Source organism: Atractosteus spatula, chromosome 4 (genome assembly GCF_055471065.1).
Source record: "Atractosteus spatula isolate fAtrSpa1 chromosome 4, fAtrSpa1.hap1, whole genome shotgun sequence".
Taxonomy (NCBI): Eukaryota; Metazoa; Chordata; class Actinopteri; order Semionotiformes; family Lepisosteidae; genus Atractosteus; species Atractosteus spatula.
In genome coordinates this window covers 20,113,751-20,141,338 of record NC_142709.1, presented here as the reverse complement: position 1 = coordinate 20,141,338, position 27,588 = coordinate 20,113,751, and the positions used below count along the sequence as shown (strand labels likewise).

At 36.2% G+C, this 27,588-nt stretch overlaps 1 protein-coding gene across 2 annotated transcripts in view; it reads left to right on the top strand.

Annotated features, from left to right (window-relative positions):
* Nucleotides 1-27,588, top strand: part of diaph3 (diaphanous related formin 3) — a 458,904-nt gene that overhangs the window by 292,683 nt on the left and 138,633 nt on the right. For both annotated transcript variants that reach the window (XM_088913166.1, XM_088913165.1), the window contains 2 exons: nucleotides 963-1,057; nucleotides 11,661-11,762. In XM_088913166.1, the coding sequence (XP_088769292.1) occupies nucleotides 963-1,057; nucleotides 11,661-11,762 (197 nt within the window). The remainder of the gene's footprint in view (nucleotides 1-962; nucleotides 1,058-11,660; nucleotides 11,763-27,588) is intronic.

Below are 27,588 nucleotides of genomic sequence, written 5' to 3'. Positions count from 1 at the left end.
ATTTATACAGAGCAGCTGCACAAAACATTAGACTGAGGAAGTTTGATAGGAACAGAGATCTGGCAGTGAAATGTGCCTTAAGAGGATTGTAAAGCTCTGTGCATTGGAGGGGTGATGTAAACTTTAATGTGTGTGTTGTGGTCCCAGTGGTTTCCTGACCAAAGGTGTCCCTCCTCAAATGGTCATTTAGGGCTTAGAGTTATTAATGATCCTCTTTTGAGCAATACAATTGTGAAGATACTTGAATAGATACTGATTTAAGTAGTTCATCGAGTTTTATCAAGAAGGCATGTGACCTTTGTTTCCAGTATTAAATGAAAATGAGGCTAATCATCTAAGTCAAAGTAATAAATTATGCAGATGAAAACTAGAATGCCGTGAATACTGTCCTAATGATACAGATCTCTTGCATGAAAAACACATTGATAATACACAAGGGGTATTTGTTTATACCTTTGTATTGGCAAGACTGTTGCCTGCACTGCATTATGAATATGTTTTTGTCTGTTTTGAAGTAAATGAACTGTCCCCTTTTCATATATATTTTTTAATTTGGAGACAAAAATGAACTAGAGTATAAACTACACTTTTTCATAATAAACATAGAATCTCAGGTCCATTCATTCATAGCATAATGTAATTATTAATTATTGCCATCCTAAAATTTTTGAGAAGATCTGATGGACATTAAAACACTGGGGTTAAAACATCATTATAGAGATAATGTGTCCAGTGATTATTTGTAAATTATTTGTTATTTCAATGTGAAATTGAAACCTCATACCTACTCTAATTTAATCAGAAAGATTACTTATTTTCTGTGCATGTTGGTGTAATATGATTTCACAGTGCATCTAGGCAACTACTGTATAAATGCAGCTTATGCAAGTAAATTCACCTGATGGAATTAAACAGATCATTTCTTATAATTGTTCTCATGCTCCTCGTTTATATTTATACAGCAATCTTTTTGGGTTCCTTCCGGATGCCTTATGAAGAAATCAAGCAAATGATATTAGAGGTGGATGAAGAACAACTGACGGAACCTATGATACAGGTATTCATCTACAGAATATTTTGCTTCTCAAGGTGCAAAGGGATTTCTTTCAGTGTAATTTTAAATATCTGTCCATCTTGTTCACATATACAGAATATGGTATCTTCAATTGTAAGAAAAATGTGCTCATGAAAACATGGAGTGACAGATTTTTTTTTACTATGTAGGTAGTTTGCTATCATGAGAAATTCTGAAAAGGTGATTATCATCTGCTTAGTATGCACTGTTGAACTCCGTCTTAAACTGCAATATTTTATGAGTGCCTTAATATTTTGAGTTATGAGAATTGTTGCTTAGACGTTTGACAGATAACTATTTTGTAATTTGCTTAATATGTATATCTCTCATTTTTGACACTTAGAAGGTGTTTACAATACTAGTCATGTTATGAATCTGAGTGAAGTAGGGAAATAAGTAGAGCAGGAAAATGTTGTCATGGTTCATTTATTATCAAAATTTCTCACCTAAATAAGTTGCAGAAGCCCTTTCAATGTCTCTTATGCAATTTCCACTTGTCTGAATTCTAAAAAAGAGACAGACATAAGACCCTTGTGTATAACCAAATTAAAGCAAGAGAAAATGTGCTCAGTTGATTTATGTGTTTGGACCAGTGTCTGCTGGCATCTGAGGTCTGTACAGTAAATATGATATGAGGACAATGACAGCACTAATCAAACACAGGTCACAAGATTTGTTTCTATTCAGTTAGAGGTCCTGACCTCTGAACATGTCTCAGGCATTTTTTAATATGCACTTGTCTGTGGGCACTTTCAAGGACCTCATTGGCTGTATACAGATGCAGCCATTCAAAGTGCGCGTTACAGACACGTACTGCAGGTGGCGTCGCGCATTGTGACGCAAGATGACGCGAGGCACCGCAGTACGTGATTGGTTGACCGACAGGGGCACTTGTGGTCCGTTGGTCTGTCGTAGAAAGACTTACAGTAAACGTCTTTGCTGTGCCCGTTGTAGATATTGAATTTTACCACTGAAAGGAAATCTTAGTAGCTGAGCATAAAAAGATTAGGAGCATACTGTAACGCGTGTGAAGGCCATAAACGATATTAATTTTGGAACATAAACATACAGTATATGGTTGGTCTTGGTACTTTAAAGAAAAAATACACACCAGTATTCCATTTCTCCCTAAACATTTTAAGCATCGAAGTCTTTAAATAAAGAGATACCGGAGTCAACAGGCATACTTTTAGAATTTGATTAAAAGGGAATATAATATTGAATCGCGTATATATTTTATGAAAGCAAGATTGCTCAGCTGGACAAAAGTACACAACCTACCTTTATCAGAAATATTTATGCATCAAAGCCTTTACCGAAGATATTACTAATAGTATTAATAATGAATGACTTTGGACAAGCTGTATACTCAAAGTATAATTTCTTTAGCACATTTGTACAAGCACTTGGAATCTGTCCAAGCCATACTTTGTCAGTTATTTTGTTTTACTTCAACGGGCATAAAAACTCCCTTGCTTTTAATTTCATAATTTCTAACTACGAAAATGATTTAAAATGCGACACTTATCATTCAACTAGAGCTCAAAATATCACAAGGATGCTCAAGAGCACAGCAAAGACTGTATTAAAAGATACTTGTATGAGATACATGAGAATCCAGGCTTTTTTTATCAATGCTTTCTTTTCCGTATACCAGATTTTATGGAACCACTTCAGAAGGGTGTCAGCCAGTCAGATTCCAGGAATCGGTACTTTAAAGGAAAAATACACACCGGTATTCCATTTCTCTCTAAACATTTCAAGCATCGAAGTATTTAACTAGCATGTGAAATAGCGTGTGAAAAAGTGGTAGTTTTAAGCTTTTCTTCTAATATAATATGGAATCGCGTATCTAAAGAATTTAATAACGATATGATTTTAAAAACGTTTGCACAACCGGACTGTTAAACCAACGCATTAGCACGTCAAAGCCCATTGAGGACCCGGGTGCAATAATTGTTTTGTCCCTTGATTTACTGATCTGCATTAATTATGGAAATCGAGTTCCTGCTCTGTGCAGACGACCTGGTCCCGCTGTCGCCCACAGAACAGAGGCTGCGCCAGAACCTGGCACTGCTGGAGCAGCACTGTCAGACCTGGGCGCCGACAGTCAATCTGGACAAGACCAGTTATGGTTTTCCAGAAAAAAAGCCAGACCCCGGGGAAACAGCTACAAATTCACACTTAACAACACATTAACACCTAACAACGGGAGCAGGGACGAATTAGGCCAGTACCCACTATTGTTAAACATACAGAAAAGGATATTAAAGTATTGAATATTAGTATTGGCTTTAGTATTAGCCATACAGAACATTAAAGTGCCCCTTTTCCATTCAGCGGGTGCCTGAGCCGCTGTGTCCTATCTTCTGACAGTCGCCGTTGTGAACAAACATTTCTTTGAAAAAATGAGACGTTTCCCTTGGTCAGAGATATAAATATATAATATATAAATAAATTAAATTTAACTAACATGTGAAATAGCGTTTGAAAAAGTGGTAGTTTAAGCTTTTCTGCTAATATAATATGGAATCGCGTATCTAAAGAATTTAATAACGATATGATTATATTCGTGTACTGCGACAGGGCTGTGTAGGGCTGTTTCGCCTCTCTCTTCATGCGACTGTACCAGGAAGAGGATTTCTTTCTATTCGAAACGTGTATTTTAAAAGTTTAAGAAGTAAAAACCTTACAGCGTACACAGATTTCTAAACTGATCAGGATCGTTATCTTTGTCTTATGCATAATAATGTTCACCGCTCTGTCCAGCAAATTAATAATAAACTTTATTTTATATAGCGTTTTAAACGAATAAGTAATTAGATTGCTCATAAACCTAATCACTTGCTTTTTCTTTTTATTTAGGCTCAGATTTCAACTATAGATCGTATTATTAATAACCATAATAACAACCAACCAACAAAAACAACCATATAAACATAATACCAACCAAAAACATAGATAACGACCACAATACAAAATCAAATATATCAAACCATTATACTCTCGCAAATTCCTCCAATTATCATAATCCCGCCCCTTATGCAAAACCAAACCCTCCTCCCATCCCAGTTTCTCCTCTTTATCATAAACAAAATCCACTTCAATTTTCAACATAAAGCCTTACTGCTTACTGGGTTTTTGAGGGGGGGGGAGGTGTCTTTCGCTGGAAATCTCGCCTGCTTCTACTTTACGAGTACAACCCCCTCTCTGCAGGAGTGCTGGCTGTGACAAATTAAACCGGTTTCACAAGTATTTTTAAAGTAGGAAGTACAGTGTTAACTGGTAGCTGGGCACCTCAATTAAGTCGCTTTAATATGCTAATGCGTTGGTGTAACAGTCCGGGAGTGGCAGGCTTCTAATGTCAACTCGACTCGATTGGAAGACAATGAACGTATTTTAGCCCTAAATGAATTAATAGCAAACATGGTTTACATAAAAGACATTTTTCCAAGAAAGTTTATAATAATGCGATCTATAGTTGAAATCTGAGCCTAAATATAAAGGAAAAGCATTTTCAGAGAGCAATCACGCTGTGTTTATGTAGAAAAAGCGATTAGGTTTATGAGCAATCTAATTACCTATTCGCCTAAAACGCTATATAAAATAAAGTTTATTTAGAGATGAATGATCAGTGTCGCAGTTTAAATAATTTTCGTAGGAAGGCTTGGAGAGATTCCAAGTGCATTTTTGCAATTTACGTTGTAATACAGTTTAGAATACAGTTAGTCTAAGCTTTATCAGCTTTATTTATGGGTTGCAATTTAGAAAAAGTCAAAAACCGCACTCAAAATGCAATTTAGAGCTTTCTGGCAAGGGGAGACACCCAAATTATAATGTAACATGCCACTGTTTGTGCATGAACAAAGTTATACTGCAATTTTCCTTAGATACGTGATTAAAAAAAATAAATTTTTTGAATCCCCGGCGGAACACACTCCATAAGAATCAGCGCTTTTATACAGTATATCGCCTTTAAACACATATATTTAAGCACGCGTTTACGATTTAAATCAAAATGCGATTCAAATCAATATAAATGTTTATTTTGTAACGCATAGGTGACTATTCATTGTTATTAAAAAGACTTAAATTCGATCATGTTGTGATATTTAGAAATATAAATTTGTTTGGTGCGAGTGAGGTTTTTTTTAATCTCTGACCAAGGGAAACGTTTCATTTTTTCAAAGAAATGTTTGTTAAAAAATAAAGTGATACTGTACAGTAGTTCCATGGGATTCAATCACAGACCATGTGACATGGGAGTCAGGAAACTAACACACAGCGCCACCAGATTTGATAACGCTATAAAAACGCTATAAAATAATGTGACTAGGCACAGAACAAGTTTACAGCACAGTACAATAATAAATGCTGACCATGACTTTAGAAGCATAAATTACCTTGCACTCAATTTAAACACAAGCTGTCTTTAGCCCTCTAAGCTGGTTCATACAGAAATGTAGAGATCCAGGCTCAGAACACACAGCTTCATTAGCGAATACATATGCAGGACAACTAGAGAAGATGTTTTACAGAGGATGGATTTTTAGAAACATCCCATCAGTGACATCACTGAAGTCAACTCCTACTGTGGGTAACTGTCGTGTGGATAGTTTCACAAGAATCAGACAAAGGTTTAAGCATCGCTTGTTCTAGATAAAACTGCAAAAAAAAACAACAACCCACAATGTACTTCTTTGCGGCTCTGTTTGCCCAAATCATATATTCACAACGTTAAATTAGAAAATAATATTACGTAACCAAAATCCGCAATATGGAAACATAACCTGTGTAATTGTTGACAGATGATGTTCTCGTAACATTTTTACAAGACGAACTACAACATTTAAAAAATGACTTGTATGTACTTGATATCTCTAATCAATCCACGGCGATATAGTTAAAGCAGTCCCCGGACAAAACGAAACTAAAACGCCCTGGGCATACCGTTTCACGCTTCTTATCAGTTGCTCAAAAGTAATTTGACCGTATGAAATGCATAATATAAACCTAGAAACATATACAGTACGTGAGCAGTACTTACGTAGTATCGGTGTCAAGACATACCTCTCAAATACTGTAAATCAAGTTAAAAATATCTCAAGACCGATTCTGGTCATAATGAAACCATGTTTCGTGTATGTTTTCTTTAAAGTACCGAGACCAGCCATATACTGTATGTTTATGTTCCAAAATTAATATCGTTTATGGCCTTCACACGCGTTGCAGTATGCTCCTATTCTTTTTATGCTCAGGCACTAAGATTTCCCTTCAGTGGTAAAATTCCATATAAATATTCAATACTTAAACGGGCACAGTTAAGACATTAAATATACGTATACATACTGTTGTAATGTTTCATAGCCGTTCAGGGACGCCAAATATGTAAGAAAACTGGCTCAGGGACGCCAAATATGTAACGTTGGCCAAAATGTAAATGTAGTGGCTCTCTGAAGGCACCAGTTCTGTAGGGTTTGGGCATTTACTGAGACAATTATCAATTGTAGCAGTAAATCACAAAGTTGATTCTTTTGATGGCTTTAGAATCCAACCATGCGACATGCGACTCAAACAACGCACACACACAGGTACTAATACACGAGGATACATTTATTAATACATAGAATATGCATATAAACCTAACAGATCTTATCGAGAGGGTTATCAGAATACAAAAGATATATATTCATTCAGTTACAAAGAGTTACATATATCATGAGGACATACGTTCAGTATATCATTCATTTAGACCGTTTCATAAATGAACTTGGTTATAACTTCTACATTAGATACTCAAAACAAGTACATAACTCTTAGGAATTAAATTGATATCAACTGGTTGGGATAACAATTGAATTCTCGAGCTGTAATGCATTGAAGTTGAATACTCATCCAATCTCTGGGGATTCAGATCTCCTGCGGGCACAAAGAAACAGTTGCAGGCTGTTGCTGTCCAATCCGCGCTCTCTGGCTCCGTGCCAGGCTGTGCTGTGCGGCTTGCGACGGTGCGCTGCTGATGCTCACTGACCGGCTAGTTAGTGTTGGCTTTAACTAGCAAAGTTTGTGCACAGGAGAAAAGATGACTGTGGGTCCCAGCAAGTCAGGAAGAGGACCGGTTCGTTCCTGATGAAGAGCTAGTTCTGAATAGTGATTCAGTTGTCCACAGTTCTGACCTGTTCACGAGGCCTGCTGCTGGTGCTAACCTCGGGTGGATCCTCTGGTTATTCTCTGGCAACCTCCGCTCTAGACTCTTAGAACAAAGGAAAGTTCTGGCACTCGGACACACTGGCCGTTCCGTGGTTGTCCGGGCTGAGTCTCAGGATGGTCAGGAGGCGCGCTGCGAGAATGTCCTGCCCTTGGGAGCCTTCTGCTCCTGGGCCGTCCTGCCCTGGAATTCTCCTTTGAATTCCCTTTTTTACTACAGTCCACAGAAGTCCACTCCTGAATCTTACTGAATCTCTCAGGCTCTCTGTGTTGCCTGTTTTTACCTGGAGGAACTTCAGCTCGTTGATTGGCTGAAAGTTCCATGGGCATCAGAGTCCCACGTGGGTTACTCGGCCCTACCAGTCCCTGATTGGTTGATCAAGGTGAGATATGAGTCACTTACTCCTGACACTTAGGAATGCAGTCCAGATGTCCATCTGGCACTCCCTAGACAGATAGGCGCCAATGGATGACCATTGATCATGATAGCCAGGCTTAGCTAAGTGCATCCCCCTTTGGGAGCTGTCCTAGGACCTTAAATCACCCTGCACTAATGGTCTCTCTGTGGCTGCACCACAGAGATGAACAGAGAAATGGGGCCTCATTTGGGAAGCTCAGAAACACTTAATTCTGCCTTATTATTAAGCCTTGCCGCTACACTGTATACAGTACAGTTTGCATACGGTAATATGTTTATGTTCCTAAATCAATCTCTTTTATGAGCATGTGTAAGGCATGGTGAATCGATTCTCAAAAATTACTGTACTTTGCATGATTGGAAAAAAATGCGTGATTGCGAAATGCTGTGGTGTTACTTTTACAAAGACGGTCAATGAAAAAAAGAATGTGGACCAGGGCAATACTTTGAGTTTACAGCTTGTCCAAGGTCATTTATTATTAATACTATTAGTAATATCTTCGTTAAAGACTTTGATGGCTACAGCTCAAACATGAGAGGTTGAGTTTTATTAGCTCCACCTTGCGGAAATTCCGGATACTATTATTTTGCTAGCAGTATTTACCGGTAACTTGCGGTATTTACCGGTAACTTGCGGTAGACTGCGTACAGCGTACCGGAAAATAATGCGGTATCGCCCGCGCATTTTGAATGGCTGCATCTGTATTTATATATTCTCTTGTGGTTTTATTATTTAAAATGAACCAAGCTTTTGTTTTGACCAACCTGATGGATGTCAGTGAGTTGTTGATGCACATTTGTAGAACACTGTGGTAATTGTTGTATAAAACAAACTAGTTCAAGTTCAAAGTTTATTTGCCTTTTATAACAAGTACATTGGAATTCTTATTTGCACTTATTTTCTTAGTGTAAAGACAGGTGAAAGCAGAAAGAATAAAAGCAGTAGACGAGAAGTGCAAAGACAGTATCTTTCAGTGTACCATAAAATACAAAGTACCATGTATAGTATATACACTAATAAATAGTTATATAATAATTAATATACAATCCAGAACAAAAAACGTTTACTATGCATGACAAAAATGCAACATTCACCAGTTAGTGGTAGTAGCTAGTAGTCAGTCATTTTGCATTTACTTGTTACCTATTCAAGACTCATACCACTTAGGGATTAAAACTGTTTCTGAACCTGGAGGTCTGTGTTTTGATGCTGTAGTGCCACCTGCCAGACCATAGAGGTTTGATCACTTTGTGTCCATGGTCATTATAATCCAGTATAATGGCACAGGCTTTATTTTATCAGCCCTCTGTATGGCCTTTCTGTCCCATGTGGTTGTGTTGTCATACCATACTGTGATGCCACCAGTCAGGACACTCTCCATGGTGCAATGATAAAAACTCAAGAGTATCCTCTTACTCATCTTGCGTTTCCTCAGACACCTCAGGAAGTGGAGGACCTTTTGTGCCTTTTTCAGAATCCTTTCAGTATTGTGGGTCCACATGAGGTCATCAGAAATATGCAATCCAAAGAATCTGAAACAACTAACAATTTCCACTGATGTTGATCAGATTGTGACCCTCTTTACATCTCCTGAAGTCCACAATGAGTTCCTTTGTCTTGGTGACATTCAGGTCTAGGTTATCGTCACAACACCACATCAGATCTGCTACCTCCTTGCTGTATGTAGACTAGTCTTTATTACTAATCAGATCAAGTACTGTGATGTTATGTGTTAAATTTGATGATATGGTTGTTTCTGTATTTGTCCCAAGCAAGGAGCGAGTACTTTTGAGTATTCTTGAGGAGCTTCAGTGTTCTGAGACAGTGTGGATGAGATTTTGTTGTTTATCTTTACCACCTATGTTCTGCCCATTAGAAAATCCAGTATCCAGTTGCACATGGAGTTACACAGGCCCAGGTCTTTAAGCTTCAGTTTGGAGAGAACAATTGTATTAAGGTAGAGCTTTAATCAGTTATTAGCATCATGGCATAGGTGTCCTGCCTGTCATGGTGTTCAAGGACAATGTGTAGAACCAGAGAGATGGCACCATTTAATGTAAGTCATTTTCAAACACTTCTTAGCCGCAGAAGTGAGTGCTTCTGGGTGGTAGTTATTCAGGCATGTCACCTTGGTTTTCTGGATGGTGGCACTGTCCACGGTGGTTTAATTGAAGCATGTTGGTATGATAGACAGGGACAGTGACAGGTTGAAAATGTCTATGAATAAGGGAGTTAAGTGATCTGCAAAGGTTTTGAGAGTTTGGGGTGAAATACCATTTGGGCCAGCTGCTTTGCAGGTTTTTATCTTTCTAACTCATGTTCATTGAGTTGTAGCACAAAAGCCCCTGATTCACTGAGAAACCAGATGGAAGGCTTGGTGTTTTGAGCTTCAAACTGGCTTACAACTTATCAGCCTACCTGGTAGTGAAGTGTTCAGCGATGGTGATATGACTGGTATTCCTTTTAATCTAATCGATGGAAAGGCCCATCTGAGCAAGAGAATCTAGACACTACAGTAGTTCAAATATATTAATTGATGACCTGAATGCATACTGATCAAGACCTTAAACTTCACATGCTGCCTTTCTTATGGCTGTTCTAACTGTACAGCGCACACCTTTAAGCTACTTGTGCAACTTTGGCTTCCATGTTAGATGAAAATGTGAAAGTTTCAGTATGTCATTGGGTGCCCTCGCCATTGAGCCATTGAACATCTAGGGATTGGATAACAACGAACAGGCAAATGCTTGTCCAGGTTGTACAAGAGGAATACAACAGAATCCCACAAGATTGCATCTTCAACCAGGTTTCAAAACATTCATTGCACACAGCGTATACAGCTTTGTGGCTACATACTACTAACTTTACAGTGTACCTTATGTTTATCAACACTGTTAATGACAAGTGCTAATTATCATAATGAATTTACCTATGTTCAATACAATGTTCAATACAATATCAGCGCATCTGCTGCAAAAATATGTTTTTCTAAATAAAATCTTTATGAATTTGTGTAGTATAAGCAGCATTGGGGAACGTTTTCTTAAAAAGAAATCTTATGGTTACAAGTTTTGTCTAAGGGATTACTTTTTGTACATTTTCACTAATTACTTGTAATTATCTTTTAATTCTCAATATACAGATATATATATACTGTATATGTTTTTAGAATAGTATATCAATTATTGGTAGCCAGTATTCAGCCTTGTAATTGCTATGGTGTTAAGCAACCAATTTAAGTAAATACGAGACTTAATTCTCATGTAGTTTTTTGTTAATTTTGTTCTTAATTTTTAATGCAAGAGGCTTCCACAAAGTTTTTTTACCTGTATTTATTGTTTTTTTTCTAATTTATGTAATGTGCTAAGGTTTTAACAATGATATGAAAGCACACATTTTCATTAATGTATTTTTTGTATCCTGACCTCATATAGAAAAATAAATAGTTACAAACAAAAATACAGAATTACAAAAAGCAATTTCATAGCACACAGTGTATGATTGTTTTAATTTTCTTTTACATTATATCACATTTTTGTTGTCACTAAGTATTTAAGCATTACATATTTTTATGACATTTTTTACTGTTTCCTATCAGTAATCTTGGAAGTACACTTTTTAGTGCTGCATATGTGTTAGCTTCTGTGCAATTTATTGTAAACAGTATGTATTTCTAAGATGTCTAATTTCCTTGAAGATTAATGTTCTATTCAGAAAACATACAGCTGAAGGTGACTTAACAATAATCAAGAAACATATATAACAACTATATAATATTTTATATGTAGGTTGTTTAAGAAAAGTTTACAAATGAGAGGAGATCATCTAGTAAACTGTAGTCTGTGGTTTTATAAATCAAATGATTACTCATGATTGTTGCAACATTTGTTACAGACTGTATTTTTTTTTCTCAAATGAGCTTGTTTCTAATTCAGTCTCCCTGTGTTCTTCATCTTCAGAACCTAGTTAAACATCTGCCTGAGCAGGAGCAACTAAATGCCTTGGCTAAGTTTAAAAAGGAATATGCCAACCTTTCTGAGCCAGAGCAGTTTGGAGTAGTGGTAAGTATTAAGTTTATTTAGTATTAAGGTCATTAATTTATACTCATATCTTCCTATTTGTCATTTTATCTCCCTTTTATTCTATGTAATCATTAACACAATTATAAGACTGTTTTCTAATTAATTTCTTAAGTCAACAATTATTCTAAACCATTGTAGCTTTATTTCTGATCTAATTTTATTTCTTAGTTAAGAACTAATCGCTCAACCATGCTTCACTGTGACTTTTACAAAATAAATTCAGAAAAGCCTTGTATTGAATACAATATTTCCCTCTTGTATTAACATAACACGGATTATCAAAGGTGTACTAAAGAGTCTCTTAGACAGGTTAAATGCAGTTCAGCCTCATCATGATTTCTTTGGAGCAGATTGTTTTGCATGTGTTACAAATTGTGTGATCCCTCAATTCAGTACATCACTGAATTGAATTGACTTTACTGAATTTACTGAATTGAGCAAAGTACAGTTCTTTGCAGATGCCTATACCATCTATCAATTATAAAGGGATCTAGGACTCATCTTCCCTAACCACAGGTTCTGTTCATCTCCCAGAATCACCAGTGCATACACAGACCAGCAACATACAGTGCTATGGTTTAAGTGCCCTTTTTTATTTTCTAGTGATCACAACAGTTAAGTGTCTCACTGTCTACCCAGGACATTTTACAAAACCATCTCCAAAGGTACACATTCTGGACCAGCCATCAGCTCCCCATTGGACCCCAGTTACCATACAAATGTCCTTAAATAATGCAGTCCAGTGTCAGGGTGAGGTGTGGGGCAGATGATGCCAGAGCCTTCCTCGGCTGCTCAGTGTTAATTCCTTGGTCTCTGAGTCCTCTCCTGGGTCCAATGCTGTAATCAGTCCTGCAAACCTTCCTTCTTACAAAAGTCTTGCCTGGGGCTTTTTAAGCCTTCTTAACAAGGGTTCTTGACTCTTTGCCCAGGAGGTGGAAGTGCATTAGTGAAGCTTTGGGTATAGAAGGAGCCAACTGCCCATGCACATTCACGAAATGGATGTACACAGATGACCAGGTGTAAACATTCTTAGGGCCCTCCCCACTCAATCACAGGCACAGATAAATCTTTTTAGCAACACTTGACGTTACCCCTGAATCGTACTGTATGATAATGGCCAGGCCTTTGATCAGTGCAGGAAACGCTAAGTTCACACTGCATCAGGGTGTCACTTGCCCATAAATGCAATTTAACATCTATACAACCCACAATACTTTGTGCCCAAACACCCATCCTTTTCACTCTGTGATACATTATAGCAAGTTACTGTAATACTGAGTGAAACAGGAACCTTACTACTACTGTAGTGTAATGCACTACAAATAATAAAGCATACATTCCATTTAAACTATACTGCCTGATATATTGTTTTTGTAATTAACAGCTTTACAACACATTTTTATAGTTGAAAGGACGCTGTGCAGTAATAATCATTTACATAATTTTAGAATAAATTCACTTGTCTTTGTTATCCCTTACTTATGTAATGAATTTAAAACAAGAATTCAGTAATGGAGATGAAATATCTCTCAAAACAACTTGGGAATTAAGTTGTAGAAAAGCACAAATCAAGAGAAAGGTATATAAAAAAAACTTTAAAGGATTCTGAATATCCCTTTGAGTGTGGTGAAATAGATCATTAAAATGGTTAAAAAACCATATCTTACCTCCCATATCTTGCTCACCATGTTATACAAGTCTTCTGTTCCTCAAGTCTTTACATAAACTAATTTTACATAAGTTAGAAGTGACGTTTTCTTGGCTGTTGTGTGAACACAAGAAAAGAAATAACCTAAATGTAATTGCAGAGATCTTTTTTTATAGTTCAAGTTCAATGCTTCATTACTTTTACAACTACTGGCATGGAATTTGGTTTGTTGAGCTCATAAATTAAAAAAATAAAAATACAAATATACAACATAAAGTCAATAATAGACAGCATCCAAACAACACAATAGCCCTATGAGTAGTATCATCAATCGAACTTGAACATTTTCCACTGAATCCGAATGTGAAATAGTGATTTGTGTACAGAGAGTAAATGAGAGGTGTTAAAACACAACCCTGAGGAGCTCTTGCAATTAGGGTGAGAGGCTTTGAGATGGTATCCTTCAGCTTCACCACCTACTTCCTATCAGAAAGGAAATACAGTAGCCAACAACACAGTTTGATTAATACCCATTTCTGCTAGCTTATTAAAAAGCTTGAGAGGTATAATTAAAAGCAGAACTAGTCAATAAAGAGACAACTTTCATATTTATGCTTTCATTTGAAACCTTTTTTGTCACAGTAACCCATGTAATTAATTTGTAATAAACTGTCAAAGTGTCTAGCAGTTACCTTACAATCCTTTGCCATCTGTGGAGGAGAAAACAAAACTTTAGTAAAATAATTGGCATGTATACTTGTTGACAACATTTTGACTAACCCTGTATATCGCGGAGCCCCAGGGAGACCACATCATCTTCTGTAAGCAAACTAACATTGGTCCAAGTGCACATTAGACAGGAAATTGGCTCGCTTGAAGTCTTAAGTAATAACAAACGTAAAGGCTACTGGTCTGTAGTTTTTGAGGCTGCTCGTAGTGGATCTTAGGTACTGGTATAATTGTAGCCATCTTAAAGCAGTGCAGTAACTTGGCCAGCTTAAGAGATAGATTGAAAATATCTGTAAAAATAGTAGTAAGCTCATTAGCACAAGATTTCAGTATAGTTCTTCAAACAAGGATGGACACAGATGCTTTCCTGCTGTTCTGCATGTGGAAAAAAAAATACACCATGCTCCTGAATTAAAGAATGGTGGCAGGAGGGACTCCACTGGCTGTCTAGGTGCAGTCTGCTGCATGTTGTTTTTTGTGTCAAACCTGCAGTAGAATTTATTCGGCTTGTCAGGGAGAAAGGGATCGTCAACTGGAGCAGTTTGTTTCACCTTGTAGTCTGTAATTAGTTAAAGGCCTCACCAGACACCTCGGCTGTCATTGGTGATTAGTTTGTTTTCTAGTGTGTTTTTATTTTCAGCTTTGGCCCTCTTTACAGTATGTTGGAATTCATATTTGTTGCGTTTTAAAGCATCATCACCTTCATTGAAAAGCTGGAGCCCTGTTTTTTTTCCCCACAGGGTTTTGATTTCCCCATTGAATCAGGGATTATTACTGTTATATTCAGTGAATGATTTGCAAGGAACGTATACTCTCTCACAAAAGTGAATATATGTAGTCACTGTATCTGTGAGCTCTTTAAAATCACAACAGGTCTCTGTAAACATTTGTGGTCTGTGATATATAAACAATCCCTGAACACTCTTTTACAGTTCTTATGGTAGGTTTACTTGCTTTCAATCTCGGTCTGTATCTTGGGACAAGAAATACTTCATTACGATCTGACAAGAGGGGCTTATACTAACACTCAGTATGCCTTGGAGAAGGTGTAGAAGTAAAGTGTCTAGTGATCTAGTGTACTTTTTTTTTATAACTTACAACTTCTGTCTGCTGTTTATATCTGGGGAGACATTTGCTCACATTGGCATGGCTAAAATCACCTGAAACAATGATGAAGGAATCTGGGTGTAAATTTTCACCATTAATTGTTGGATAGTAGAAGCTGTATTCTATGTATATGGTGAAATATAAAGAGCTGCTAGTACAACCGAGGTAAATTCTCTGGGTAGATAAAAAGGCCTGCAATTTATGATAAGTGGTACTAACTCTGGAGAGTAGTATTTTAGAAGTACCTTAGGGTCTGGCAACCATCTTTGATTCACATAGAAAGACACCTCCAACTTTGAGCTTAAGTAAATGATTAGCTGTCTAGTCCGCCGGTAGTAAAGAGAAACCCTGCATATCCACCGTGGAGTCTGGCACCGCTGAATTCAGCTATGTTTCACTGAGACAGAACACAGAGCAGTTAGTGTAGTCTCATGTTGATTGCATAAGCAAAGCCAGTTCATCCTTCTTGTTTGGATGAGGGCGTAGATTTGACATTTAGCCTGGTAGTAGTGAGCAGAGACTTTTTAAGATGGATAAGAACTCCAGCTCGTCGGCCTCTTTTCCTAGTCTGCAGAGGGCTACAGGTGGATGAGCTACCTGTATTGTTTAAATTAATAGTTACTTTATGAAGAAATCAGCTTTGGTTTGTAGATTGAGACTCGGTACCCTTTCACATAAATGTAATAAATCCAGTCTGTTATACTTAAGCATATATGTGGGAAACTCAGTAAACAAAAACTACAGAACACGAAGATCACCATAGCTATATTCCTTAGCTGTATTGGTGAGTGAGGAAAGAGGGACAGGAGGGCAGAATTACAGGCTCACCAGTTTTTATTGTCCTTTTATGGTTGAAGGATGTGTGTGCTAGTTATGGAGGGGGTGGGGGGAGGTTACAGATCCAGAGAGAGAATGTAACAGCAGCTAGCAGTCCTTAAGGTAGAGAATGTCAACTTTCCCCTTTTATATAGGAAGGGTGAAATGAAATATTGATGAATAGAAAATAAAAAAATAATAAAATTATAGAGCCCTGTAATTAGAACAAACTCCAAATATAGCAGACACTTAAAGTAAATGAACATTGGAGATGTTTAATTACTTTTAACAAAGTTGTACAATAAATACTGTACTTTTACACTTCACTGTACTGTTCAATAATTGAACAGTAAATAATAAAATCAATTTGATACCCTGACATAATTGCAATAGGGCTACTCACAATTTAGCAAAATGCAGAGGCTCCCACACAGGTGCTAAAGTAAAGGCTGACTAAAGCGTAAAACAGACTTTTTTCGTAATGACCAAATTACTCCTACTTCAACCTATTCATTTGTATGCTCTTAACATTCACATCTGGCTCAAACCCAATCCAGTCCCTACTATTAAACATGGTGGTGGCAGCATTATGTAATATGGAATCTTCTCGTCAGCAGTCATTGAACAGGGAAGCTTGTCACCATTGAGAGGAAAAGAGATGAGCTAATATTTGACTTCTTTCACCCATAAGTGTCAGTTTGATTATTAAAGTTTTGATTAATAATATTCACTTGTCTTGACATTCTGACACCTCACACTCATTAAAGCATCTGTGGATATATTAAAACATCTATGTTCATACATCAGTTTTTAATTAGGAACAATATAGTGCATACTATAAGTGTGTTGATTCCTGGAGGAGTGGTGTAAAATGAATATGTATGGGTAGAAGTCTGTTATCTAATTCAAAGTTTATTTGTAATGTTTACTTGTACTGTTTGTATGCTTTGTAAGTTTCTATGTGTAAAACAACTGCCCTCAGTTTTTGATTGTTGAATGTTCTACAGCTGTCTTTAGGGATATGTGTATAGAAATCTGCTTATTATAGTAAGAGATGAATAAATAAAATATCTGTAACTAATTTATACAACACACTGTGCAGCGGAACTATTGTTGAAGGCTCAGAAATACATCAAACTGTAATGTTGTATAGTTAAGTACACAGCTGATGACAGCCTTTTGTTAATACTGCTTTAGTTTAAGCGAATAATGGACTGTCATACTAAATGTGCATATTACACAAATTATGTTCAACATAATTTTGTCCTCTGTTTATTTATACTGGATTGTTTGCCAAATTGGAAAAAAATGAATCCATGTGTAATTCTGTTTTTGGTCAGGTCTCTCATACTGTAATATAGTGGCTTAGTTTTCATAATCCCAAAGCAAGCAATGGAATTCTGTGCAAAGTAAATAGTTTTTCTTCATCTGAACACACATTTGATACATTAAAAAAACAAGTATCATTTTTAAGTGAAGTATGCATTGTAATCTTCACCTCTTTAGTACAAATGATCTGTGAGTTTGCACACTTTGAATACTAATGTCAGACCTTTCTGCTGTTACATAGAATGCATCTTTAAAAAATTCCCTTTTTAGATGAAATGTCAGTTTATCACTATTTTCAAATTTGTACTCTACATTTACAGTAGCTATTTTAAGCTTTAAATGTGTGCCTCCCCATTTTACAACCAATTGAATAATTAGGCTAGTGTTACACCCTGTTCTCACCATATCCTGCATGAAATCAGTGTAGCATACATGTTATAAGTGTTAATACTTGGAAGTTTCAAATTGAGTGTTTTATGTCAAAGGAATTTAATGTTTTTCCTTGTTGCTTTTTACCTTTTGGGTTCCATTTTGTCGATGAAGGGTTGACTTGTAATGGTAGATTGCATTTTTTTTCTATTCTTGTGAGGCTCATGTGTTTAGCTGCAGTAGGTAGTGCCTTCAACCTTGAAACATTCGTTTTTCTCCTCCCATTCTTTCAGTAATGACACAATTCTCAGTTTCCTTTCAGATTAACAGATAACTCTTTTGTATGAGGTGCCGTTTAGGCCATTATTCAAACTTTACCTCTCATACACACAAATTGCCCTCACATACACACAAACCGCTCTCAGATTCACTAGTTTTAACCCTCACATACACACAAACCGCTCTCACATTCACTAGTTTTACCTCGCACATATACATAAAACACTCCTACACAATGTGAACGTGAGAGACAAAACTAGTGAATGTGAATGCATTTTATGTGGATGTTTTGCCCTATCCCCCCCAGCCCCCCCGTGGCTCCGGGTCTGAGCATTCAACTACCGAAACCGAAATAAACTTTATTTCGACGTAATAGTGGTGGTGACAAAGCTGGGACGGTAACTTTAGCACCAGTATCAGCTCGGAGACAGTCTATATGATATGAAACCAAAAGAAATTACGTCTAAATAAAGTATTCAGTAGTTGCATGCTGCGTTGACAGAATAACTTTTGTCGCAGGCGTCATAGCCGATGACAGTGAAGCTATTGCTTCTGGTGTGGCTAAGATGTTGTTAATTAAAGCTACAGCGTGGCTTACTGCTTGTTGCAGTTGAGGTTGATTTCTTTCCTCCATCTTGGAGCGCAGCAGAAAATGAGAAAGATTATTGATAAATTTTCTCATCCAATCACATTGTGCCATTTAGACGGACCCTCTTCATTGGGCTATAATTCACATCTCACATATACATAAAATGCTCTCAGCACTCTCTATTTTACCTCTCACATACAGACACAAAACGCTCTCACATTAATTAGTTTTGTCTCTCATTTTCACATTGTGAAGGAGTGTTTTATGTATATGTGTGAGGTAAAACTAGTGAATGTGAGAACGTTTTGTGAGTATTTGAAAGGTAAAACGAGAATGTGAGAGCATTGATAACAGTTTGTTTGGCTGTTATTTAATAGTATCACTGCCTTTGCCTATAATGAGACAGCTCCCCCTTTAATAACACCTACTCAATTTTTATTGCTAGATGAAGTATTTTTTCTAGGTTTTTCCTTCCTCTTATTATTTTACCATAAAAAAGAAAAATAATAATACTAATTAAAAGTGTCCTCTATTTTATGTTCAGAATTTGACTTTTGGAGCATATAGCCAATCTGTTTCCTTACCTCTTTGGAATGGTAATGGGATGTTCCATCTGTCGCTGCCTCAGAACTCACCTATTCAAACTCTACACTTGCAGATGCTCAGTGTTAATTCACCTATTGACTCACTCAATTTGACACACATTGCTTCAGTTAGCATTGTACGTTAAAAAAGGTCTTATTATTTTACTGTAGACTGTTTTAAGAAACAAGAAACATGTTTGCAGATGCACATTTCCCAAATTCAGAGATAATTTATCAGCTGGTCTCTTTTCTGTTGCTTTCAGTTCATGTGGTTCATGTCTCGCCTCCAGCTGCCTTCCATAGGTGCTTCAACATTGGATGCTGAGAACAGCTGTGACCTCTAAGTCTCCTGTCTTGGGTTGGATCAGAGCCACTTTGCATTTCAGAGTTATCAATCCTGTAATTCTGAGCACTAACCATTTTTACATGGCACATTGTTTCTTAAGAACAACTTATATAGGAGAATGAATACCTTTGAATTTTTTAGATTTTTTAGAATGTTTTGAAATTTGACTTGCCTTTTACATGTGATGACAAAGTTAATAAAATTCTACACCCTTCGTATTGGCCTGTAATATGGATTTATAGTTGTCGTGTTTTAGTTAGCATTCTTGGAACTTGTAAGTCACAATCAGTTTTTAGAAAAAAGAATATGGAATTATCACTAAATACCGAGTGAAGGAGTTAGTAAAAATACAGAATTTTAAGTCTTAGTACTTGAATAAATATCTTTAGCCTGACTGATTTCTTCTTATACGGAAATGCAGTACAATAACCCAGATATATGAGAATGAGCTGTTTAAATATTTTTTTTACAAATTTATTAGACCATACAGTATTACATAATCCTTTATATTGAAAAATTGTTAGCCCACTGTACAGTGCTACTATGTCTACTATTTTCAAATTTCACCACTAAATACTTCTCATGTAGTTTCTTCATCCTTGTGATTTAAAGTCAAACCTTAAACCCATTTTTATTGTTTTGTTGAGCTGATATATTCCAAAAGACTACAGATCCTGCATTTATTATCTGAGATATGCATGGTTCAATGATACTGTATCATTGCTGGAGATCAGAATTATGTGTCACTGTGCTGCCTACGTTTTATGGTTGTATGACATTCATGCACAAGATGCATTCAAATGGATGAAAAACAAAACTGCCTTATTAGACAAGTACACTAGTGGCAAGTACACTAGTGACAGCTAGTTTACAGTAACACACTGATTTAAATTCTTCTCTATAGACACTTCTAAGTTCTTTAAGTTGGACACTGAAACAAAAAGAGGTTGTATTTCTTATAATTAGAACATTTGTGATTACATAAACTAGTCCAGGCTGCATTAAGGTCTAAAACTAAAATGTTGAACATGAGAACCTAACAATGGTGACACCCAAGAGTAGACTATTTAGACAATTAAACATGTTTGGCTGCTAGTAGGCAAAAATATATATTTTTGCTTTCATTTTGTAAGTCAGTATCATATGCCAGCAGCCATGTCACCTCACTCACTATAGCCCAGTGAAACTAAGCAGGTGTGTGCCTGGTCAGTACCTGAATGGGAGACCTCTTGGGGAAAAACTAAGGTTGCTACTGGAAGAGGTGTTAGTGGGTCCAGCAGGGGGGTGCTCACCCCCTATAAGTGCGGTCTATGCTAAGAGTAGGAATGTAATCCCTCGTCCTGGTAAAATTAACCATTGTTCTTTACCAATCATGGCCTCCTAATAATCCCCATCTATGAATTGGCTTCATCACTCTGTTCTCCTCCCCACTGATAACTGGTGTGTGGTGAGCATACTGGCGCACTATAGCTGCCTTTGCATCATCCAGGTGAAGGCTGAACATTGGTGGTGGAGGGGAGTCCCCATTACCTGTACAGCGCTTTGAGTCGAGTATCCATAAAAGTGCTATATAAGTGTAAGAAATTATTATTAAGATCTGACCAATATAAAATCCGTTGATTAATTGAGAGAGACAAAATCCTGTGCCTGAATACTAGTTTTTGATTAAAGTTATTGATACCGCTGGTGTTGTGGCAAATATGGCCATTTTATAAACGATGTGTTGAAATATTACTTTAGTTATAATCATATAATCCCTTGTTGAAAGAAAAACTGTGCTTTTGATGCATATGTACTGTACCGAGTGTAGCACAGATGATGAGTTAGTGTATCACATTCTGGAGTTCCTGACCGTGTTTTGCAGTCAGGCACAGTTGAACTTGAACATCCATTTATTTTTTTCTTTATCCCACTTAATTTAGAAAGTCAACTGTTAATTAAATCACATTTCTGCTATGACTCTTGAAACTTCATGGTACAATGAGGAAAGTGTACACACTCATCTGAAATGTATGTCCTTTAAAGCCATCAACCATTTTTTACATGGATTCCAACAGCAGTGTTTGCCTTGAATCAAGGACTAATGTGCCTCTCCTTGACAACACTGCCAGCTTGCAGACACCTGGCAAATGAGAGAGGTCACCTTTGTGTTGAAAGCTGAGAATAATCTGGCCCACTTAAATTTATCCAGTTGAGCACCACCAGTTCACATACTCAGTACAGCCTTGAGCTGGCGGTCTAGACTGTAGGCTCAACATTCACTCTGAACAAGTGTTTAATGATTGCACATTTTTAAACTGCATGCAGATTATTAGTTATAAAGCTTGAGTAGAAGTAGTTCATGTAGGAAGCTGTGTCAGCATGTGTAGGCTGCAAAGGAACAAGTAAAGGTTTATTCCATGCTGAAAAGAGAAGAAAGGAAATGCAACGTTTCGGTTGTGGCGCCTTCTTCAGGTGTGTGAAACGTTCTCTTTTCAGCATGGAATAAACCTTTTCTTGCTCCTCAAGAAGTGTTTTAACAAAAAACTTTAAGCCTTATATATGAAGTTTGCAGAGCCAGGAAAAAAACAAGTTTCATTGTTCACTTCCTTTTTTAATGCATTTAACAGTTCACATGGATATTGTATGCTTTGATCTTACAAAATTATTTTCTTTATTTTTTGTTTTCTGGAGTGCTCCTTTTTTCATATAGACAATGTCCTTCTGTAATCATTAGGTTTTGTCTTTCATTCAGTCATATATATAGAGAGATATTTAAATGGATCATCATTATTTAAATGAGTGGAGGAGGGTAGTCTTGATAACTGGTATCTTATGCTGAGCTTATGTGCCATTAAACTGTCTACATCACTTTAGTAATCAGGATGTGATTTAACCACCACTAGAAGGCCATTTACAAGTGCTTCAATCTTTGTGGCTTAGAAACAAATTGGCATATTGTTCATTCTTCTTCGTGTTCAGCTTGAATACTTACAGCAATGCAGCACTCCTCCCTCCATCATCAGCAGTATTTGGATATTGTTGTAATATGTGGAAAAAATATCTTCCTGTGATGGTCTAAAAATATTAGTGTTATCATTGGTCAAAGAAAATAGGGCAAACAGTAATTTATCTCTCCATGTAAATCGTGTGAATATGTATATACCAAATTTCAGATTCCTTCTACATTATCAAAACCTAAATCATATGTTATGCTTAGTTTTCTTTTCTATAAGTTTTGCTTTTTTGTACCTCCTGAGCTTCAGGTCAAACTATGTTTTTGCCATTTCATTTTACTGTCTGTAATATTTGATAGTGTTACATATCTATTTCTACAGACTCTTATTCTATGTAAGAATGTTTTAACAATGTTAATGCATGGTCTAGTTCTATCATGAGCTTCTAATAATTTATTCTGCATTTTAAGCGTATTTCTTTCTTTGTGTTGAAAAGCAACAAATCTAAAAGGGCAACCCTATGGCAAAACAAATAAACCCTCAGGGGAAGCGGAAGTCAACCATCTGGAATTTGAGTACAGATGCTCATAGAACTCTTGCATTATGCTTTCAGTAGCTGCTCTGCATGATTTTAATGTAACATTTTCTGAGGTAACCAGTGATACTGTAAAAGTATTATGAATAATATAAATAATTGTATTTATTGTAGCGCATAGAGCAGTAAATGTGACCGCTCCAATACCTGATTTAATAATAAAAAACATGCAAAGCTGGCAGACCATAGAAATTGTAATTCTTTGGCCTTAAAAGATGATCGCAGTCAGTTCATTGCATAGAAGTAATGAAAGTCATGTAAGCAATCTTGGGAAGTCAGAATCACAAGAGACAAAATGGATGCCATGCTAAAAAACAGAAGCAAAATAAATAAAAGCAAACAGTGAAGTCAGTCAAATTTTACAACCAACAGCTTAAGCAGGACAAAGAGGTAAATAAGCTGTCAAAAGATTTTATTTTGCAGCAAACCTTTGATGTATGAAGGAAAAAAAAATAGTTTCCTAAGCAAACAAAGGCGAATACATTTGCATAGTATAAGGCTTTCTGAAAGTCTCTTAAATGCTAAATTGACAGCACTGTTTCTTACAATCATAAGTAATGGGAAGGGAGATGTTGAATTATAATTGTTCGAACACAAGCACATACCTCTTAAAATTAACACAGCAGTTTCTATTTCATCTCAGTAAGAGTGATCTGCTCGAACAAATGAATCCCCAAAATATACCTGCAGCAGGTGGTGTGGCCAGCCTTTTCTCTGTAGTATTCCAGACAGCTTAATCGTGTTATATCGATAATTCTAAAAACATACTGTATATTAACTCACACGTGGGAATAAAGATAGAGCTTAGATTCATAATTTTGAATCGACGGTGACTTTGCCAGTAGATCACAGCAAGGTGTCTGTTCTGCTATGTATGACACCCTGATTCAGAATTAGGTTATCTGCAAATGATGTCAGGTAGATCTCAGCAAGATAAGAACTTTTTTGAGTTCAGGTTTTTAACTATTAATAATTAAATATTTAGTGTATGTATAAAGGTACTATAATGCAATAATAATCTCAATATAAACTTTATAAACTAAAAAGTGTTTGTAAATTATTATTATAAATTTGGATTTACAGGATTGTGATTAGTATTACAATGTAAAGTGCTTTAATTTGCTGTATTATACTGTAATCAAATATTACTAATATAAAGGTAAAGCGATTGAGATGATCTTTTCTCAAAATGACTTGAAATTAACATTAATTTGCAATGAAAGAATGCATTAAATGCATATTTTAGCATTGTTTTCCTTGGTGGTAACATTTATTCTCTTTTATTTTTTAACTTGTCTCCTACATACTGATAATTCTTGCCAATTTTCAACCTCATGTCATATGTTTATTTTTTTGGTTCAGCTTGATGCTGTAAAGTGCTGAGAGCTTTTTTTTAAAGCTACATGGTTTATCTGAGGGATACATGTCTACCACATCTTATTTGCCCTAACGGTGTTCAGAACTACTGAATTATTGAAGTAGTAATAAAGATTCCAATAAAATGGTGATAGTACCTTTTCTTAAGTTATTGTGGCAGTTTTTTTTTTACATTTGGAAAAATGTTTATAACCATAAATGGCATTTCTAATTAAACACTCAGGAATCGGCTATTGCACTGTAAATACCAGCTGGTGAGTCAGTTTACACTTGTCAGTTTGGTTAGTGTTTAGCTACAGCTATAAGTTTGTTTTAGAATTTTGTAAAAATGCCACACCTTTTATATATATACTGTATATGTTTATCAGAAGTAGATTGACATTTGCATGATTGATATGCAAATGTTAAGAAACCTTTCACCTAGATTTGATCAGAGCCAATGATGACGCACACATTTTAAATACAGTATGTGTGTGTCATCAATTGATCTGATTGCTTTTGCTTATGGTTTTTCATCATGCTTGAAGTACAGGTAACTCTAATGGACAATATAGATTACTGGCTGTATAGATTGGATTTATCAACAATAAACCTAGCCACAGTGCTAGGTTCCTCCTGTTGCAGTAGGAAATGGTGGGAAAAATATCTGTTTCCCTGGTAACCAGGTTTAAGGGCCAAATGAGATTTCTTTGTAGCTGCTTTGGGCCAGTATTTTTCCCTCTCTCTCATGGAGAGAAAGTTTCAAGTCTGATGAACAGAAAGGACATACAGTACATAGCTTATAATGTACTTTGAATTTTTTCCCTTTTTAAGCCGCTTGTTTTACATGTAATTCACTAGGGGATGCCATAAACTCTTTCTTACGGAAAGCATTCCTTACAGAATGATTCACATTTTATATATTTTGCTCTGTTCTTCAAGGTCTGTAATTCAAAAGCAGTCTACGTCAATGATGCACTTTTTAAATTCCATGTATTGACATTATCTTTAGTTTATTCTTAAGTAAAGGATGATAAACTATCAGGTGCAGAGTGACAATTATTCAGTACAACACACATAGGTCTATTTGAGTCAGATAATTGATACTTTGTTCATCAAATATATTATTGCTGTTCATACTGTTTATTTCTTGGAGACACCTCTAATAACGAAAAGCTTTTAAGTCATGTTATTATTAACTGAATCATTTGAGATATAAATAAACATAGCAATTTGCCACATTTGAGAAACTGCTTTTTTTTATATGTGGAAGCTCAGAAAAGGGGAAAAGACATTTTGAGGAAGGTGCATTGTGTTTTTGCCATTTCGTTAAGTAATATGATGTCAGTAAGCAATCAAAATCAGAACTATATGCTGAAATATTATGATTAACTGCCAATTAAGGGGCACTGTAAACATGCACTATAACATATACATATAACATATATATAACAAGCACTGTTTCTATAATTCTTAAAACAATGAAGTCTGCTTCTTTCCCATAATAACATTCTAATAAAAATAAAGTCTGAAAGTCTTAGAATTGGTGAAAGTGTCATATACTGTATATATATATGGTAGCTGAATGAATGGTGTAAAGACATGTAAGGGGTAAGGTCAAGACTGATTTTTTCTTACACTGAAATGTTACACAGAAACCATCAAATGTCAAATCGTTTTATGGTACAAGTTACAAATGGTGCAAATTTAAAACTATCCATCCATTTTCTAAACCTCTTCATCCAGTACAGAGTTGTGGGGGGAGCCTGAGCCTAACCTGGAACGCAACAATGTAAAGGATACACATTTTTAATGCTATAGAAGTTTCAAAACATAAAAATTTAATAAAAACATTGTCTTATGGTATTACTGCCACATGTAATACACATGTAAACTTAAAAGCAAACCTTTGTTGCATACCTTTTATAACAAATAAACTTTGACCTTTCACAAGTGAAAGTAAAAACAAACCTGAAATTCTTATCAGTATGTACATTAATCACTGACTTTATAGATGACACCTTTTCTAAGCAGCACTTAATAATACTTTCTAAGGTTTAAAGTTTGTTTGCTAAACTAAAATAATGTTTTGCCTTCAGATATCAACATTTATTACTTGTGATTTGCAAAGTGGGGAGAGACAGTGGCGCAGTGCTTAGCATCACTGCCTTGCAGCACTGGGGTCCTGGGTTCAATTCCAAACTTGGAGTTCTGTCAGTGTGGAGTTTGTACAGTATGTTCTCCCTGTGTTCGCATGGGTTTTCACTGGGTGCTCTGGTTTCCTCTCACAGTCCAAAGACATACGGGTAGGTTAATTGGCTTCTGGGAAAATTGTCCCTGGTCGGAGTGCGTGTGTGTCTGTGTGTCCTGCAATGGACCGGTGTCCCATCCAAGATGTATCATGTTCTGCCACTGGCTCCCCTACACCTCTAAATCTAATGACCTGGTCAGAAAATGGATGGATGGATTTACAATCATTTGAAGAGGCAAATATAGAAAGATAACCCTAATGCCAAAAGAAACAGAGCAGCATTAGTAATTTACATATGATGCTAAAACTTGAAATTGACATGATATTTAAAAATACAGTATGCACCTTTCAGTAAAACATACCAAGTACAAAATTATCTGTCTAGATTTGCGAGTTAAAATGGCCCTTGGGTTTGTATATACTGTACAAGATTTTTACAAACATACTCTCATGTAATATGAACATGTTTTCAAATTACTGGCTGTGTTCTGTCCCATGACAAATGCTCTTAGATCTGTGTTGTTTTGTTAGGTTTTCTGCTGAAAAGCCTTGCTCCTTTTATGGTTTTGAACTTTCAGTATGTTCTGTTTAAATTATCACTTCCCCCAAACATCTGACCTCACCTTATTATACCATGTGTATTACAGAATTACCTAGCTGCTGTTTTAACATTTTGAGTATTTGCACTTCCACAAAACAAGTAAGAGCTGGAAACTTTAATTGGCTTTTTGCCTCCAGGGATGGGTCTCGGCGGACAACAACCTGGCAGATAAATCTAAATAGCATGACAGATTTTAGCATCAGTATGAAATTCAAGGTATCTTGACATGCTCCTGGGTATACTTTCAAAATATTTTCTGTCTGTAAATTT